Source organism: Coenobita brevimanus, chromosome 61, assembly GCF_032717465.1.
Source record: "Coenobita brevimanus isolate Jiangsu-jjx chromosome 61, ASM3271746v2, whole genome shotgun sequence".
NCBI classification, from domain to species: Eukaryota; Metazoa; Arthropoda; class Malacostraca; order Decapoda; family Coenobitidae; genus Coenobita; species Coenobita brevimanus.
The window spans coordinates 3021711-3037874 of record NC_137014.1 but is presented as its reverse complement, the minus strand read 5'-3'; the positions used below and the strand labels follow the sequence as shown (position 1 = coordinate 3037874).

The window sequence follows — 16164 nt, the reverse complement described above, 5'->3', positions numbered from 1 at the left end:
ACCATCACTTTACTCTTCCCTTCATTCACCTTTAGATTCCATTTCTTACACACTCTCCCAAACTCATCCACCAAGCTTTGCAGCTCCCCTTCGTCTTCACTTAACAACACAGTATAATCTGCAAACAACAGTACAGGGAGTTTCCAAACACTACCCTCTCTCACTAGGGCCACTCCAACATCCACTAACCTACCTTGCATCTCTTTTATTACCCCATCCATGTACAGATTGAACAACTATGAAGACATGACACATCCCTGTTTCAACCCAACCTTCAAATATATATCTTCGTGTATAGGGGGAGAGAGAGAGAGAAAATATATATATATATATATATATATATATATATATATATATATATATATATATATATATATATATATATATATATATATATATATACAGTATTTGTTCTTGGTGTTACTGGACAGCCTTACTCAAATTAGGAAAGCCCAATGTTAGTGCAAGGGTTAATGCAGGATACACCTAACTTGTCCAACTTGAAAAGTCTATCCTAATTCTTTGTTGAATAAAATCATCTTGTGGTAGAAGTAATAAAACATAAATGTGTCACTGTATTACAAGGGTTAAATCTGTCTATAGCCAGATGCCATAATTCCGTAAAGGGCGACAGTTTAATTCTGAGTTTGTTGTTTTATGAGGAAGGGCACTAATCCTCCACCAACCCACTTGCTAACATGCAGGGAACACATATGATTGGTTATATGGTTACCACCCAGTGTTGTAAATGGTTTCCTGGATTACAGGAAACCATTTGGCTTGTCACTCAATGTAAAGCCACCTGAAAAGAAAGAGGAGTAATAAAAAGTGACAGGAAAGATGGGAGAAATAGGAAGAGAGGAGGGCAGACATAGAAAAAGACTGATAAAGGTGAAGGAAGAAGTAGGCAACATTATGTCAAGTGAATGGACGATGGTCGTTGTTTATTTAAAAACTCTAAACTACCAAACTCGGTGATAAGGTAGTTTTACGACTGCAAAGCACTCATGGGAGCAAAGAGGCTGTGTATTGTGTGTATGTGTTTCATATATCCATGTGAGTGTAGAGTGTGCACAGTATTTTGAATTACTGGTACACTCATGGAAGAAAAGAGGCAGTGTATTCATGTGTATGTTTTATATTTCCACATGAGTGAAGAGTGTGCACAGTATGTTGAATTACTCATAACGTAAAACCAGAATGTAGTGTGATGTGCTTATACGCCTCTATTCCTTTGGCACAATGAGGTAGGGCTGGTGAGGGAGGAGCCTTTTCTTATCACAACACCGCCACACCCACAAAGGCTTCACAAACTGAAGTGACGGGTTCTCATTCAGAGCCTGTTAGGAGAGAAGCATATACAGGTTAGTGTACATGTCAAGGAATGGTTTAAAGCTGTCTTTTATTCTAGCTGTAGCCTAATTATTTTTATTCTACTCCCAGCTCACACCCCTCTCTCTCCACTACATCCCTCCATCTCATCCTTGGCCTCCCCCTCCCTCTTCCCCTTTCCACCTCACTCACATACACTTTCGTCATTAGTCTCTCGCTCTCCATCTTCTCCACACGGTGAAACCACCTCAGTGTGTTTCTCCTAACCCTTTCTGTCACATCCACATCCACACCACAATGCTCCTTCACTTCCTCATTTGTCCGTCTCTCTCTCCATGTAACTCCAAATGCTCTTATTTAGCTTAATCTTCCAAGTCCTAGAAAATATTATTCAAATCTGGAAGGAGGAAGAGATCAGTAGGACAGAAGTAGTGGAAGCAATGAAGAAAGTCAATGGGGAAAGCCCCAAGACCCGATGGAGTGTGTGGTGAAATGCTGAAGCATGGGGGAGAGATAATAGTGGGGTGGATAAGGAAGATGTGTAGATTGGCCTAGAAGGAAGACAGAATTGCCAAGGATTGGAAGTCAGGTATAATTATTCCCCTGTACAAAGGAAAAGGGGAAAAAGATGTGTGTGATAATCATGGGGGCATTTGTCTTCTTAGTGTGATAGGAAAAGTATATGGTAAAACACTTACTAACAGTGTTAGGGAAATAACAGAGGAATTACTTGGAGAAAAACAGAGAGGTTTTAGGAATGAATGAGGTTGTGTAGATCAGATATTCATCCTAAGGTCTTTTGTGGAAAAGTTTCTAGAAAAGGGAAAGAAATAGCAAACAGCCTTCATGAATTTGGAGAAAGCATATGACAGAGTGAATAGACAAAATGTGTGGAAAATATTACGAATAAATGGAGTAAATGGGAAGCTGTTGAATGCCGTGAGGTCTGTGAAAAGTATGTATGAGGGTGAATAAGCTGCAGAGCATGAAGATTGAGAACCGAGTGAATTTTTCTATCTGAATGTAAGATTGAAACAAGGTTGTGTAATGTCTCCATGATTGTTCAATCTGTATATGGATGGAGTTATAAACAAGATGCAAGGTAGGGCAGTGGATGCTGGAGTGGCCCTAATGAGAGAGGGCAGTATGTGGAAACTTCTTCTTCTGCTGTTTGCAGATGATACTGCATTGTCAAGTAAGAATGGAAGGACACTGCAAGGCTTGGTGAATATGTTTGGGAGAGTGAATTAGAAACAAAATCTAAAGGTGAATGTAGGGAAGCGTGAAGTTGTGGTCTTCGAGAGAAAATAATTTACTGGATGCACAGTGAAGTTGGATGATGAGGAAATGAATTTAAGTGTATTTATGTACTTGGGTCGAGTGATGTGTGAGGATGGAAGTTCAAAAGAATGACGTGCTTGAATGGGTACAATAGGGAATGAAAGCTGCTGGTCCTCTGAAAGCAGTGATAAGGAAGAGGGAGGCATGCATGCAAGAAAAAAAAAGATGCTGCATGACAGTAATGTGATACCAACTCTAACGTATAAAAGAGAAGCTTGCACCTTGTTAGAAGTACACAAATAGGAGTGAGAGCAGTGGAAATAAGTTACCTGAAAGGAGCTTTAGGAGTTACATGGAGAGAGAGACTGACATATGAGGAAGTGTTGTGGTGTGGATGTGGATGAGACTTAAAAGTGTTAGAAGAAATACAATGAGGAGGTTTGGCCATGTGGAGAGGATGGAGAGTGAGAGACTAATGAGAAGAATGTATGTGAGTGAGGTGGAGGGGGGGAGAGGGAGGGGGAGACCAAGGATGAGATAGAGGGATGGAGTGGAGAGGTATATGAGAGAGTGGGGTGTGAGCCAGGGGGCGGGCAGCAAAATGGCAAGGGACAATGTGGCATGGAGATGATTTGTTTGTGGCCACCTCTTACGGGATTGATGCGTCTGGCTAAAGACTGATAGAAGAATGTCTCATACTGAAGGGGTTAAGGAAGCTTTTTCAAAACTCCTCCAATTCTAAGTATCATAACCTGGAAGAAAAAAACATCATTATACTGAAGAGAAAGACATGCTTTTTTTATGCCAATATGACTCACAACTCCAAAAATCTAGTTAGAACCCTCCTCCTTGTCCTTGTCCTTCTCCTCCTCCTCCTCCTCCTCCTCCTCATCTTCATCATTAGCTTCATCATTGTCAAAACCTCTTTTCTCACTTAAGGTTGGGAAGAATTAGGGTTCTGAGCGCATGAAGAAAATAGAAACTAGTTATAAATTAGTAATAAGAAAGGTCACTTGTGGTGTGTACTAACCTCATCAAAGTTGTCATCCCAGATGTCTTCACTGATGACAAATTGAACCTTCTCGCTCATGTAACTCTCAACCTCTCTGAAATAATCAATACTGTATACAATAGTTGTCGTCATCATCATCATCATCTGGACCTCCTTTCCCACCCCAGGGCAGGGTGAGGAGTAGCAAAGTCCAAACAGCCCAAATTTGCCCAATCCAATGGGCCACACTTCTATTTACTCACCATTCAAGCCCCCAGAATCCTGGCTCTATGTGATACACCCAAAACTTTCACCTCATGCTGTAGCTTCACTTAAATGTACCCAGTGGTCACACACACACACACACACACACATATATATATATATATATATATACTGTATATGTATCAGACATATAGATGGCTGAAGATACATACCCATGAAAAGCGATGATGTAACGAGTAAGCAGCTTCTTCTGGTTTTCAGCCAGGCTCCCATACACAAAGAATGTCTTGCCCTTGAAGTAGTCACCCAGGGCAGGCAGTGGTATTGATGATGTATCTGGCAGTGCCTGATGAAAGAAAAATGTACTGTATGTGCCACATCTATCACCAATCAACCAACAGTGGCGTAAAGCTCTCTCAATAACACAATGCTTGGCAACACTCAGAGGCACTACCTTTGGACAAGAGAAGGAAAACAGACAATAAACAGCTCATCCAGGCAACACTAAATTACCGGTATGTGAGCTTCAGCTAGTCCCTCAAGTCAAAAACAGGAGAAAACTTCAGAAAACACAGAATCAAGGCCTACAAATACTAACAATATGTACAACAATCACAAGGACACTCCCTCTTCTGTCTGTCTTTCCTTCATTCTTTCCTCTTCCTTTTGCCTAGGGGTAACTCTACATTGACAAGCCAATTGGTGTTCTGTACACCAGGAAACCATTTACTATGCTGGGTGGTAACCATGTAACCACATCATGGCGCCTGATGATTTAGTCGGTAATTAAGGCGCTCCAATTGGATTGAGCCTGTGTGGGTTTATATCCAAGGGATGGTTGGCATTTACTGCTCATGTAATGCCACTCAGGGATGAGTGAGGCTGGTCACTCTCATCTTAAATGTCAGGACCAACTTGCCTAGCCCCAGGCTCCTACGCTCTTCACGGGGCAACGTAGGATTAGGTGATGGATGGGTGGATGGCTGCAAGGGTGAGATGGCTACTGTGCTGAAGTGATAAATTGTGATCCCCTCAACTTCATGTGGCCTTGATTGGGTGTACCTTTGTTTCTTGGTGAAGGTGATATGTAGTTGTGATTGTTGTACATCCATCCATCCATCCTATGTCACCCCATGAGGAGCATAGGAACCCAGGGCTAGGCAAGTTGGTCCTGACTCAAGATGAGAGTGACCAGCCTCAACAACAGGTGCAGTGGTAACGTTCCCGCTTGCCAACTGGTGGACAGGAGTTCGCGCCTCGCTCAGGTTGCGAAAAGTTTCACTGACCAAGTGAGTGGTTACTGTCCCCCTCGAGCAAGGGGACGGGTGTGTGCGTGTGTGAAGGTCACAGCCTTGCCCTTAGATCGGACTATATGAGCTGTCAGCTTCCTTCCGGGAGGGTAAAAACTGACGATCACGACCATCAAGTGATCCTGACCAACCCGGTGAATTACAAGGCAACTCAATAAAATACTGCTTTGCACTTGCCATGATTAAAAATGGAGGAATTTCTCTGAAATACTGAAGATATCTGCCCCACACTTCAAATGATTAGTAATTTCATACACACACACACACACACACACACACACACACACACACACAACTCATCTGGATGTATACCCAGTGGACTGCAGGCCCAAGCTGCCTTCCTGCAGACCACCATCCTCCTTCTGGGGGAAGTAAGAGGGAAATGTGGGATATTTGTATACCTGGGCAACTGAGCCATTTGGCCAAACTGGTGCCATAAAATGAAGGAGGAAGGTCAAATCATCATCTCAACCTTAAATCCCACCTAAGACAGAAGGTGAGGTAGAATCCATAAATAAAGAAACCAAACACACAAGAAGCAAGAGTACTATCTAACAGCATGTACTGTGATATGGGCCATACAATCACAAAGTCTGGCTCCACCATGAAAGTACAAACGCTTGCATTTATCCTTTGTATATTTCAGATGCAATTCATAAAATCTGTTGAATAAGGCTATTCTACTGACTATCAAGTACAAAAAGAGTGCATTTCCGTACATTCTTCGTATAACTACAAGATCCTTGTCAGTTTTTTAGCTTCACCAAATTCCAAACCTAGCTCCCTCACAAACTCATTCTTCATTTTTGTTGGCCTAGCACACCTCCTCTCACCTTCAAACTTACTCAGCCATATCCATTTTCCCAACCTAACTTGTGTCTGAGAGGGATGCCTTCATGTGGCAGCATAAAAAAAATCGGGTTGCTCAGCTATCCGGTTATGAAAATGCCTCTTTACTTCCTTCCTATCCCCTGAAAGACAGCAGACAGCAGAAGGGCAACATCAGCCTGCACTCCACCAGGTCCATGCCCACATTAGCAAACAACAATAACAACAAAAACAAGCTGCACAACCTTATCCACTTTACAAACATTCACTCCATGTGCCCATATCATCTACCCACAAATTCTTCAACCCTTTTATCACCAGGCTTCCCTACACCACATCTATCATGAGTCACTATAGTTGTTTCATTTGTAAACTGCTAATGAATTAACACCTTTCTTCACTTAAATTTAGCCATGAATCATTATAATGTGGTTCTGAAACCAGAAATAGGTGTTTTTTGAGCTCTTGACCCCTTGGTCACACCAACAGCATGTCTCACTTAAAAGTTGTTAAAAGTAGAATTTTGCTTGCATACATTACTGATCTTCAAGTGAAGACTGTCTTTCTGTTTCTTACTGTACTCACTGCATACACATTAAAAAACACTATAACCTGATTTGCTTTAAAAAAAAAAAAAAAAAAAAAAAAAAAAAAAAAAAAAGTTAGGATGGTGTGGGGGAGCACAAAAGTTGGAGAAATATCTAAAAAGTGTGTGGAGGAGCAGTGCAACAGTTGGAGAACTATCTACAGCAAAGTCAAGAAAACAGGTCATATGCTGATGCATACTGGATGTTGGTCGGGCTCTTCATCTACATCGGTGTCAGCATCATAAAGATCATCATCAATGTGTTCGTTCATGCCGTTCATCGCACTGGTATCCTCCTCAGTTTTCACAGCATTGGGCTTCCTCTTAAAGCTTGGACTTGCCTCGCTGTCCTCAGCCAGCCTCTTCTTACTGGTGTTGGTGTCTGTACTTCTCTTGCTAGGTGGTTCAGCAGCTTTAGAGGAATTTTTCACTTTTGGTGACTGTAGTGTGTCTTTGGCTTTCCTAGCCTTGGCTCTGGAAAAAAAAAAAAAAAATTATACAGAGTAACAAACTGCATGTACAGTTACTCTTTGTTACATTTCCCCCTTTTTATTTTTATCATCTTTTCTTGTTTTAGCAATTTACCTCTTCACTCTCATGATATTTCCTTATTTTAACGTATTCTTGCAAGTGTCTGCTTCCTTTCTTCACATTTGGGAAAAACTCTCTTTGTTAAATGGATTAACAGAGTTTGTTTCTAACCCCTTTCATCCATCCGTCATCCAATCCTACATTGCCCCATGAGGACCGTACGATCCCTGGGCTAGGCAAGTTGGTCCTGACATTTAAGATGAGAGTGACCAGCCTCACTCATCCCTGAGTGGCATTACGTGAGCAATAAACCCCAACCACCCTTTGAATATAAACCTTCATCAGTTCAATCCAATTGGAGCGCCTTAATTACCCACTAAACCACCAGGCGCCAAAATTTGGTTATATGGTTACCACCCAGCATAGTAAATGGTTTCCCGTACACCAGGAAACCATCTGGCTTGTCACTCAGTGTAGAGTCACTCACAGGCAGAAGGAAGAGGAAGGAATGAAGGAAAGAAATACGGAAGAGGGAGTGTAAAGTCACCTGTAGGCAGAAGGACATGGAAAGAATGAAAGAAAGAAAGACAGAAGAGGATGGAAGGAAAGAAGGATCTTAAAGTAAAATAAAATTGTCTGACGGCAGCAAGTGCAAAAGAGGTCACCATATTAAGGAAAGATTGCCTATTAAAGTTAAAATGCTACTTATAAATCTGATTTATCCTTTTCTCCCAATTCACAGTAGGAGGTAGATGGTTATCCATGTTCCTCGATGGTTATCATGGAAGTCATGTGGGTTCAAAAGCCCAGTAGCTGGCAATGCATAACACTTCCAACTACATTCACACAATTCAAGTTGCAGGTCAGACTACTACATATATATCTCTCTCTTCTACAGTTTGTAACTAGTCTGTTCCTTGCAGCAGACTGGACTCATTAGCCTTTGATGGTAGTTGGTGGCCTACAAGAAAAACTTCAAATTCAGAATCATGGCCCTAGATAAATGATGGTGGTGGTGGTGATGGAGGGAGGGGGGGAAGCTACCTGTTGATACACTGGTGGTGCTGGGGCTACATGTCACCAAGTATTAATGTTAACTGTCAACAGCAAGGGGAAAAAAAAAAAAAAAAATGACATGCATGCATGGCCCAGGGCTTCAATCTGTAGCATAAACATTACAATACCATTTATGTGGATATTGTACTGAAATTTTGGAATACATTCCTGACCTAATCAAACACCTAATAGTTAACCTACTGTGTTACTATATGGGACAGAGAGCGGACAGTACGGTACTCCACAACTACCCTACTCAGTGAAGCTACCCTCAAATCCTCCTACATTATATTAACAAGCATAAGTTTCCTAAAATCTATGACATATTGTGTATTACTTCTAAGGCTACAGCTTGAGAACCCTCTAAAAGGGACTCCTCATTAATCATTATTTTGTATATCTGTACAAATAAGCCATCTCAGTAAAGATAAAAAACTGTTACCAGTATGTCGTTTTGCCAGTCAAACTCATGGCATGGTGTTTTAATTACCTTCATCATCATTATCATACGTTTAGTTCTTAGTGTTTAAACAACATCTGATGATTCTGGTCTAAGGTGGATTGGCAAGTGGGAGGACTCACCGTCGCTCAACTCATTTACCATGCTGGAGACTTCAACATACAGCCCTGAGATGATGGGGTTGTTGCTCTGCTGACCAGATTACGAAACTGCATTTTCCATAATAAAGGTAACCATACCAAACTCAGGTCCAGATCCACTAGGCAAATTAAAGAACACATAATACTATTTAGCAAACACAAGGCAATAACAGTACTAATAAGGCATATGGGCCTGACAGAGTCCCTCCTGTTGTTCTCAAGAACTGTGCTTCTGTGTTTACACCCTGCCTAGGCAAACTCTTTCGCCTTTGTCTGTCAACTTGTACCTTTCTTTCTTGCTGAAAGTTTGCTCTCACTCAGCCAGTTCCAAAGAAGGGTGACCATTCCCAACCCTCTAACTATCGTCCAATTGCTTTAACATCCTGTATCTCAAAAGTTTTCGAGTCTGTTCTTAATAGAAAAATTTTAAAGCATCTTTCCTAACACAACCTTCTTTCTGATCGTCAGTACGGGTTCCGTCAAGGACGTTCCACTGGCAGTCTTCTCACTTACCTTTCAGACTCCTGGTCATCCTCCTTTCAGGACTTTGGCGAAAGCTTTGCCATTGCACTTGACATCTCTAAGGCTTTCGATCGAGTCTGGCATAAATCTTTCATTTCTAAACTGCCCTCTTACGGTTTCTATCCTTCTATCTGTGCCTTCATCTCTAGCTTCCTTTCTGGTCGTTCTATAACCGCTGTTGTAGACAGCCATCGTTCTTCTCCTAGATCTATTAACAGTGGTGTTCCTCAGGGCTCTGTCCTATCACCAACTCTCTTCCTTTTATTCATCAATGACCTTCTAAGCTGTACATCTAACCCTATCCACTCATACGCTGATGACTCCACCCTTCACCTTTCCATTCGATTCCCGCAACGTCCATCTCAGCAGTTACTTCAACAAACAAGGGATGAGGCTATGGCACACCTAATGTCTGACTTGGCTCACATCTCTAACTGGGGTAAAAATAATCTTGTTGTTTTTAATGCATCAAAGACTCAGTTTTTGCACCTATCAACCCAACAAAATCTTCCACAGGTATACCCACTAATGTTTGATAATATTCAGCTTAATCCTGCATCACCCTTGAACATGCTTGGGGTTTCATTTACTCGGGACTTGTCTTGGAAAGATCATATTACATCTCTTGTAAAATCTGCTTCCAAGTGATTGGGTGTGCTAAGCCAACTCCGTTCCTTCTTTACCCCTGCACAATTGTTGACTCTATACAGGGGTTTTATCTGCCCCTGTGTAGAGTACAACTCCCATGTGTGGGGAGGCTCCCCACATACAGCTCTTCTCAATAGGGTGGAGTCAAAGGCTTTTCGCCTCATTAACTCTCCTCCTCTTACTGACTCCCTTCAACCTTTGTCTCTTCGCCGCACTGTTGCATCTTTATCTCTTTTCTATCGCTACTTCAATGGTCACTGCTCCTCTGAACTGTCTGCATGCATTCCTCCACCCCTACGACGGGCGCGTAGCACCCATCTAGAAGCAAACTCTCATCCCTTTTCTGTCCAACTCTCTAATGCAAGAGTTAACCATTACTCCCAGTTCTTCATTTATGCAACAGGTCAACTCGAACTGTCTCCCTCTGTCTGTATTTCCTACTTCCTATGATCTCCAGTTTTTCAAACGCAGTGTGTCTAGGCATCTGGAAATGATCGGATCTTGAATTTGGCTCTCTCTCTTATATGTTTTTCTTGGACGGAATAGTTTTGCAGGCTCGTTGCCTTTGGTTCCTTCTTCCTCACATTTAAAAAAAAAAAAAAAAAAAAGTGGTTCTCAAGAAGTCAAAAAAGAAAAAACAAGGGTTCCTTTCTACCAGTTTTAAGAAATTTTCATGTACACAAAATACCTAAGTTGCCATCATTTGAGCTTGAACACAAACTGTTAAATGCCCATCTACCTCCCTCCTCACTTTTTACTGTCTCCATCTCTAATCCCTCTCGTTTTCTTCTCTCTCCTTCCTGCATCCCACTCCCTCCTATGTCTCCCCTCTTCTCCATGCACCTCACCTTGCTCCAATTCCCTCTCTCACCTTCATTCAGCAACTAAAGTCCTCTACATGTGGGCAATGCCTTTGCCTCTCCAAGAAGGGTAAGGCATGGTGTAAAACTGCACCACAATCTCCATGATCACTAACATGTAACTCCACAATGCTCAGACTGATGCTTAGGCAGGCACAGCATGATCTGGCTGAATGATTCAGGAGTGACAGCAGTGAAAATTGGACGGTTTAGATACGTATGTGGGTTATGCTGGTTGGACAGGATATGAAATGTTGAGGTCATACACTTTAGTCCCCAGGGGGGGGGGGGACCATAAATGCCCCCGCCATCTGCCCCTCTCCCGGTGACGACTCGAGGTGCCTGGAACCACTGTCTGACTCTCTTCTTCTTCATTTCTGCAACATTCGTGGCCTTTCATCTAACTTTCGCTCTGTTGAGCACCACCTCTCCTCCTCTAAACCTCACCTTCTTTTTCTAACGGAGACTCAGCTGTCTGAGGCAACTGACAGCAAACCCTTTTCTGTATCCTCCTACTTTCTCTATACTCATTTCAAAGCCAAAGGTGGCTGTTGTGTATACATACGCAACGACTTATCTTGCTCTCGTGTTCCTGAACTTGATTCTTCTGAATTCTCCACTCTCTGGCTTCGGCTTTCCTGTCATTCTCTGACTAAATATATCTGTGCTGTTTACTTATCCCCTAATTCTACTGACTATCAAAAATTCTTCGACTATCTTACTTCTACGATGGAACACATTCTGTCCATTTCTCCTTTCTCTGAAATCTCCATTCTTGGAGATTTCAATGTTCACCACCACCTTTGGCTCTCCTCTCCTTTCACGGATCCACCTGGTGAACAAGCCTACATCTTTTCTATCCTTAATGACCTAGAGCAGCTTGAACAGCACCCTACCCGTATCCCTGACCGCCTTGGAGAGAGCTCCAACATACTTGACCTCTTCCTCACAACTAATCCTTCTGCTTACTCTGTTAATCTTTTCTCTCCGTTGGGCTCCTCCGATCACAACCTGATTACCTTAACCTGTCCTATCGCTCCAGTACGGCCTGCGGACCCTCCAGGGAAACGTCGTCTCTGGCATTTTGGAGCTGTGGACTGGGAGGCCCTCAGGCAGTACTTCTTTGATTTTCCCTGGAATGATTATTGCTTCCATGGCCGTGAGCCATCTGAGTGTGCCTTGCGCATTACGGAGGTTATTCTCTCGGGCATGGAAGCATACATTCCTTTCTCATATCCTTTGACTTACGCAAGAAAGCCTTGGTTTAATCACGCTTGTTCTAATGCTGTCCGCAACAAGGAGAAGGCCTACAAAAGGTACCGGAGCCAACCCACCCCTGAATCACATAATCTTTACGTTTCTGCCCGGAATCGTGCTAAGTCTGTTCTTCGCTCTACTAAAAATAATTTCATCCATACTAAATGCTCTCAACTCTCCAACTCGAATTCTTCCCGCTCCTTCTGGCACCTTGCCAAAAATCTTCCTAACAACTTTACCTCATCATCCTTCCCTCCTCTTTTCTACTCTGATGGTTCTGTAGCTATTTCTTCTACTGATAAAGCAGATCTCTTCGCACAGACTTTCTCCTCCAATTCCACCTTAGACGATTCCGGTGCTGTTCCTCCATCACTTCCCCCTCTGACTTCCTCATGGCTGACATTAAAATTTCTTCAGTTGATGTATTTTCTGCCATTACTGGCCTCCAGTACTAACAAGGCATATGGGCCTGATGGGGTCCCTCCTGTTGTTCTCAAAAACTGTGCTTCTGTGCTTACACCCTGCCTAGGCAAACTATTTCGCCTTTGTCTGTCAACTTGTACCTTTCCTTCTTGCTGGAAGTTTGCTCTCATTCAGCCAGTCCCAAAGAAGGGTGACCACTCCCAACCCTCCAACTATCGTCCAATTGCTTTAACGTCCTGTATTTCAAAAGTTTTCGAGTCAATTCTTAATAAAAAAATTTTAAGGCATCTTTCCTATCACAACCTTCTTTCCGATCGTCAGTATGGGTTCCGTCAGGGACGCTCCACTGGCGATCTTCTCACCTACCTTTCAGACTCCTGGTCATCCTCCTTTCGGGACTTTGGCGAAAGCTTTGCCATTGCACTTGACATCTCAAAGGCTTTCGATCGAGTCTGGCATAAATCTTTAATTTCCAAACTGCCCTCCTACGGTTTCTATCCTTCTATCTGTGCCTTCATCGCTAGCTTCCTTTCTGGTCGTTCTATAGCCGCTGTCGTAGACGGCCATCGTTCTTCTCCTAGATCTATCAACAGTGGTGTTCCTCAGGGCTCTGTCCTATCACCAACTCTCTTCCTCTTATTCATCAATGATCTTCTAAGCTGTACATCTAACCCTATCCACTCATACGCTGATGACTCCACCCTTCACCTTTCCATTCGGTTCCCGCAACGCCCATCTCAACAGTTACTTCAACAAACAAGGGATGAGGCTATGGCACACCTAATGTCTGACTTGGCTCATATCTCTGACTGGGGTAAAAATAATATGGTTGTCTTTAATGCATCTAAGACTCAGTTCTTACACCTGTCAACCCGACAAAATCTTCCACAGGTATACCCACTAATGTTTAATAATATTCAGCTTAATCCTGCATCATCCTTGAACATGCTTGGGGTTTCATTTACTCGGGACTTATCTTGGAAAGATCATATTACATCTCTTGTAAAATCTGCTTCCCAGAGATTGGGTGTGCTAAGCCGACTCCACTCTTTCTTTACCCCTGCACAATTGTTGACTCTATACAGGGGTTTTATCCGCCCCTGTGTGGAGTACAACTCTCATGTGTGGGGAGGCTCCCCACATACAGCTCTTCTCAACAGGGTGGAGTCAAAGGCTTTTCGTCTCATTAACTCTCCTCCTCTTACTGACTCCCTTCAACCTCTGTCTCTTCGCTGCACTGTTGCATCTTTATCTCTTTTCTATCGCTACTTTAATGGTCACTGCTCCTCTGAACTGTCTGCTTGCATTCCTCCACCTCTACGACGGGCGCGTAGCACCCGTCTGGCAGCAAACTCTCATCCCTTTTCTGTCCAACTCTCTAATGCAAGAGTTAACCGTTACTTCCAGTCTTTCATTTATGCAACAGGTCAGCTCTGGAACTGTCTCCCTCTGTCTGTATTTCCTCCTGCCTATGATCTCCAGTCTTTCAAACGTAGTGTGTCCAGGCATCTCAAAATGATCGGATCTTGAATTTGGCTCTCTATTGTATTTTGTTTTTCTCTTGGAGGGAACTGTTACTGCGGGCTCTTGGCCTTTGGTTCCTTCTTCCTCGCATAAAAAAAAAATAATAATAAAAAAAAAAAAAATCACACTAAGTTCAAAGCAACCTTATTAAGAGTGAAAAACATGCATCTGAAAGAACAAAACCCTGTCATACATGGTAAAGCAATCATAAGTACACTCTTTACTCCTCTTAGTACAGTATAACTCGGCCTATAATTACCATCTCTCCACTCAGATTGGTGAGTTGCAGCAAACAGATTAACACCAGAATATGGTGCTAGGCATGAAGAAATGCTATGGAAAGGCTGCAGAACCACAATGTTATGAAGAAATGCTACTGAAAGCTTGTAGAGCTATAGAATTGTCTTTCTGTCACTGAACTACAGGAAATATGAGGCAAAAAAGGTGATAATCTTGGTCAAGTTATGGTGAAAGAAAACTAGCCCTCACCTTTCAATTTCATCATCTGTGTTCTCATTATCACTTGTGTCTCTGTCCTCTCCATATAAATCTTTGTCAGGCTCTGAAAAGTTAACGAGGTTATTAATATCAATCCAGGTTAAGAAAAGTGTATCAAAAAGTTGTCTACCTACTCTCTAAAAATGTACTGCTCATATCAAAATCAATATAGGTGCCAGTAATATATTGCATATCTACCTTTTTCAGCATATTATTAAAACATACATAATTATGTTATTTAATAAAAACATTGGACAGGGGAAGGTTTATTAATGGATGCATCTCACTCTTCTAAAATATACCCAAGAACTTTTGGCTGGCGTAGCTGGCTGGCAATGCCTGTGACTGGCTGATGATCATGTAATGGGTGGGGAATCAGTGGGCAGGGCTTATTTTCCCTCCAAAGGATGAATCCACTGCAGGCCTTTCAACAATTAAGAGATGCGTAACTGTACTCTGCAGCCACACCCACATATGGACCTAAACACACACACACACACATGCACATTCTCTCTCTCTCTCTCTCATGTACATTACAGCCTCTCCATTACCTGGCTTGGGTGAGAGTCTTGCTGAGGGAACATCTTTGTCCACTGGTTTGGGTTTCTTTGGCAGAAGTTCATCAGCCCAAACCTCTTCCTCACTCTCATCACCTCCACGCCTCTTCTCGAGCTCAAACCTACAATAAATGATGAAACTTGCAACTGAAAATCTGGCCAATGGCATAAAGTATAAGGATCATTACAGCAGACACCACTCATTCTGTATACCTGCAATAATTTCAGTCTACCACTCCATCAAACTTTTCAAATGAAATGTCGCTATATATACCATACAGCACAGTAACAATTACTCAAGAAATTTTTGTGATAAATTTTTTTCATTACCTTAATCACTTCTTTAACTATTAATCACATCCCTGGGTACACATAAAAAAAAAAAAAAAATCCCCATATCATCAGAAGTGACCAAAAGGGTGGGCCTGAGAGGCCACAACCCCCCTAAAAAAAAAAAAAAAAAAAAAAAAATCAAAAAGGGCATACACACACACACACACACACACATTTTCCTCTTTCCAATGAAATATGAAAGTGCTAACCCCACCTACCAGCACTTGTGATGCAAGGAAACTCACAACTAAAAATCTGCAACTGCTATTTTTTTTTTCTTTTATCCCAGTTCATGTCCCTAATACACAGTAATATGGGTGCAGTATGATCCAAACACAAAAACTGAATAAGTGTAAATGTGGGAGGACTATCAACAGCATTTAAAGTGAGATGGGCCACAAAATCACCTGCACATCATTCAAGCCTCAGGAGTCTTGCCTCCAATCTACATTTTACAAGCTGAGAGAAGCACCTGTATATTACCTGCGACAAGGGTATCTCTTCTTATCCTTGTGGCACTGTGTTACCCATTTGGCAGTCACAATCCTTCCCTTGCCTCGCACCTGCTGGTACTTGGGGGTGTTCTTGAAGGCACAGCTGCAACAAACAATACTGTAACTAGTGGCAACTCTACATTTCTTCCGTTCCTTCTTGTGTACAGCAAAACCCTTTTTCTACATATTGTACAGACCTGCTTCCAGTGTAGTGGGCTTACTAAAACTCTGGGAGGTATTTTTTTATTAGACATACACACAATGCTTCTCCATTATATGATCATTCTAAACAACTGTTTGCTTATATG

General features: G+C 42.2%; 1 protein-coding gene across 1 annotated transcript in view; it reads right to left on the bottom strand.

The window, feature by feature from the left end:
* Nucleotides 1-1191: 1191 nt before the first annotated feature.
* The window catches only part of LOC145403606 (DNA repair protein XRCC1-like), a 34292-nt gene continuing 19319 nt past the window's right edge, over nt 1192-16164 (bottom strand). The window contains exons 7-13 of the mRNA XM_080275282.1: nt 15846-15959; nt 15024-15151; nt 14464-14536; nt 6754-7027; nt 4042-4175; nt 3644-3719; nt 1192-1340 (exon numbers count right to left, since the gene is read on the bottom strand). Coding sequence (XP_080131408.1) covers nt 1227-1340; nt 3644-3719; nt 4042-4175; nt 6754-7027; nt 14464-14536; nt 15024-15151; nt 15846-15959 — 913 coding nt within the window. The 3' untranslated portion in view covers nt 1192-1226. The remainder of the gene's footprint in view (nt 1341-3643; nt 3720-4041; nt 4176-6753; nt 7028-14463; nt 14537-15023; nt 15152-15845; nt 15960-16164) is intronic.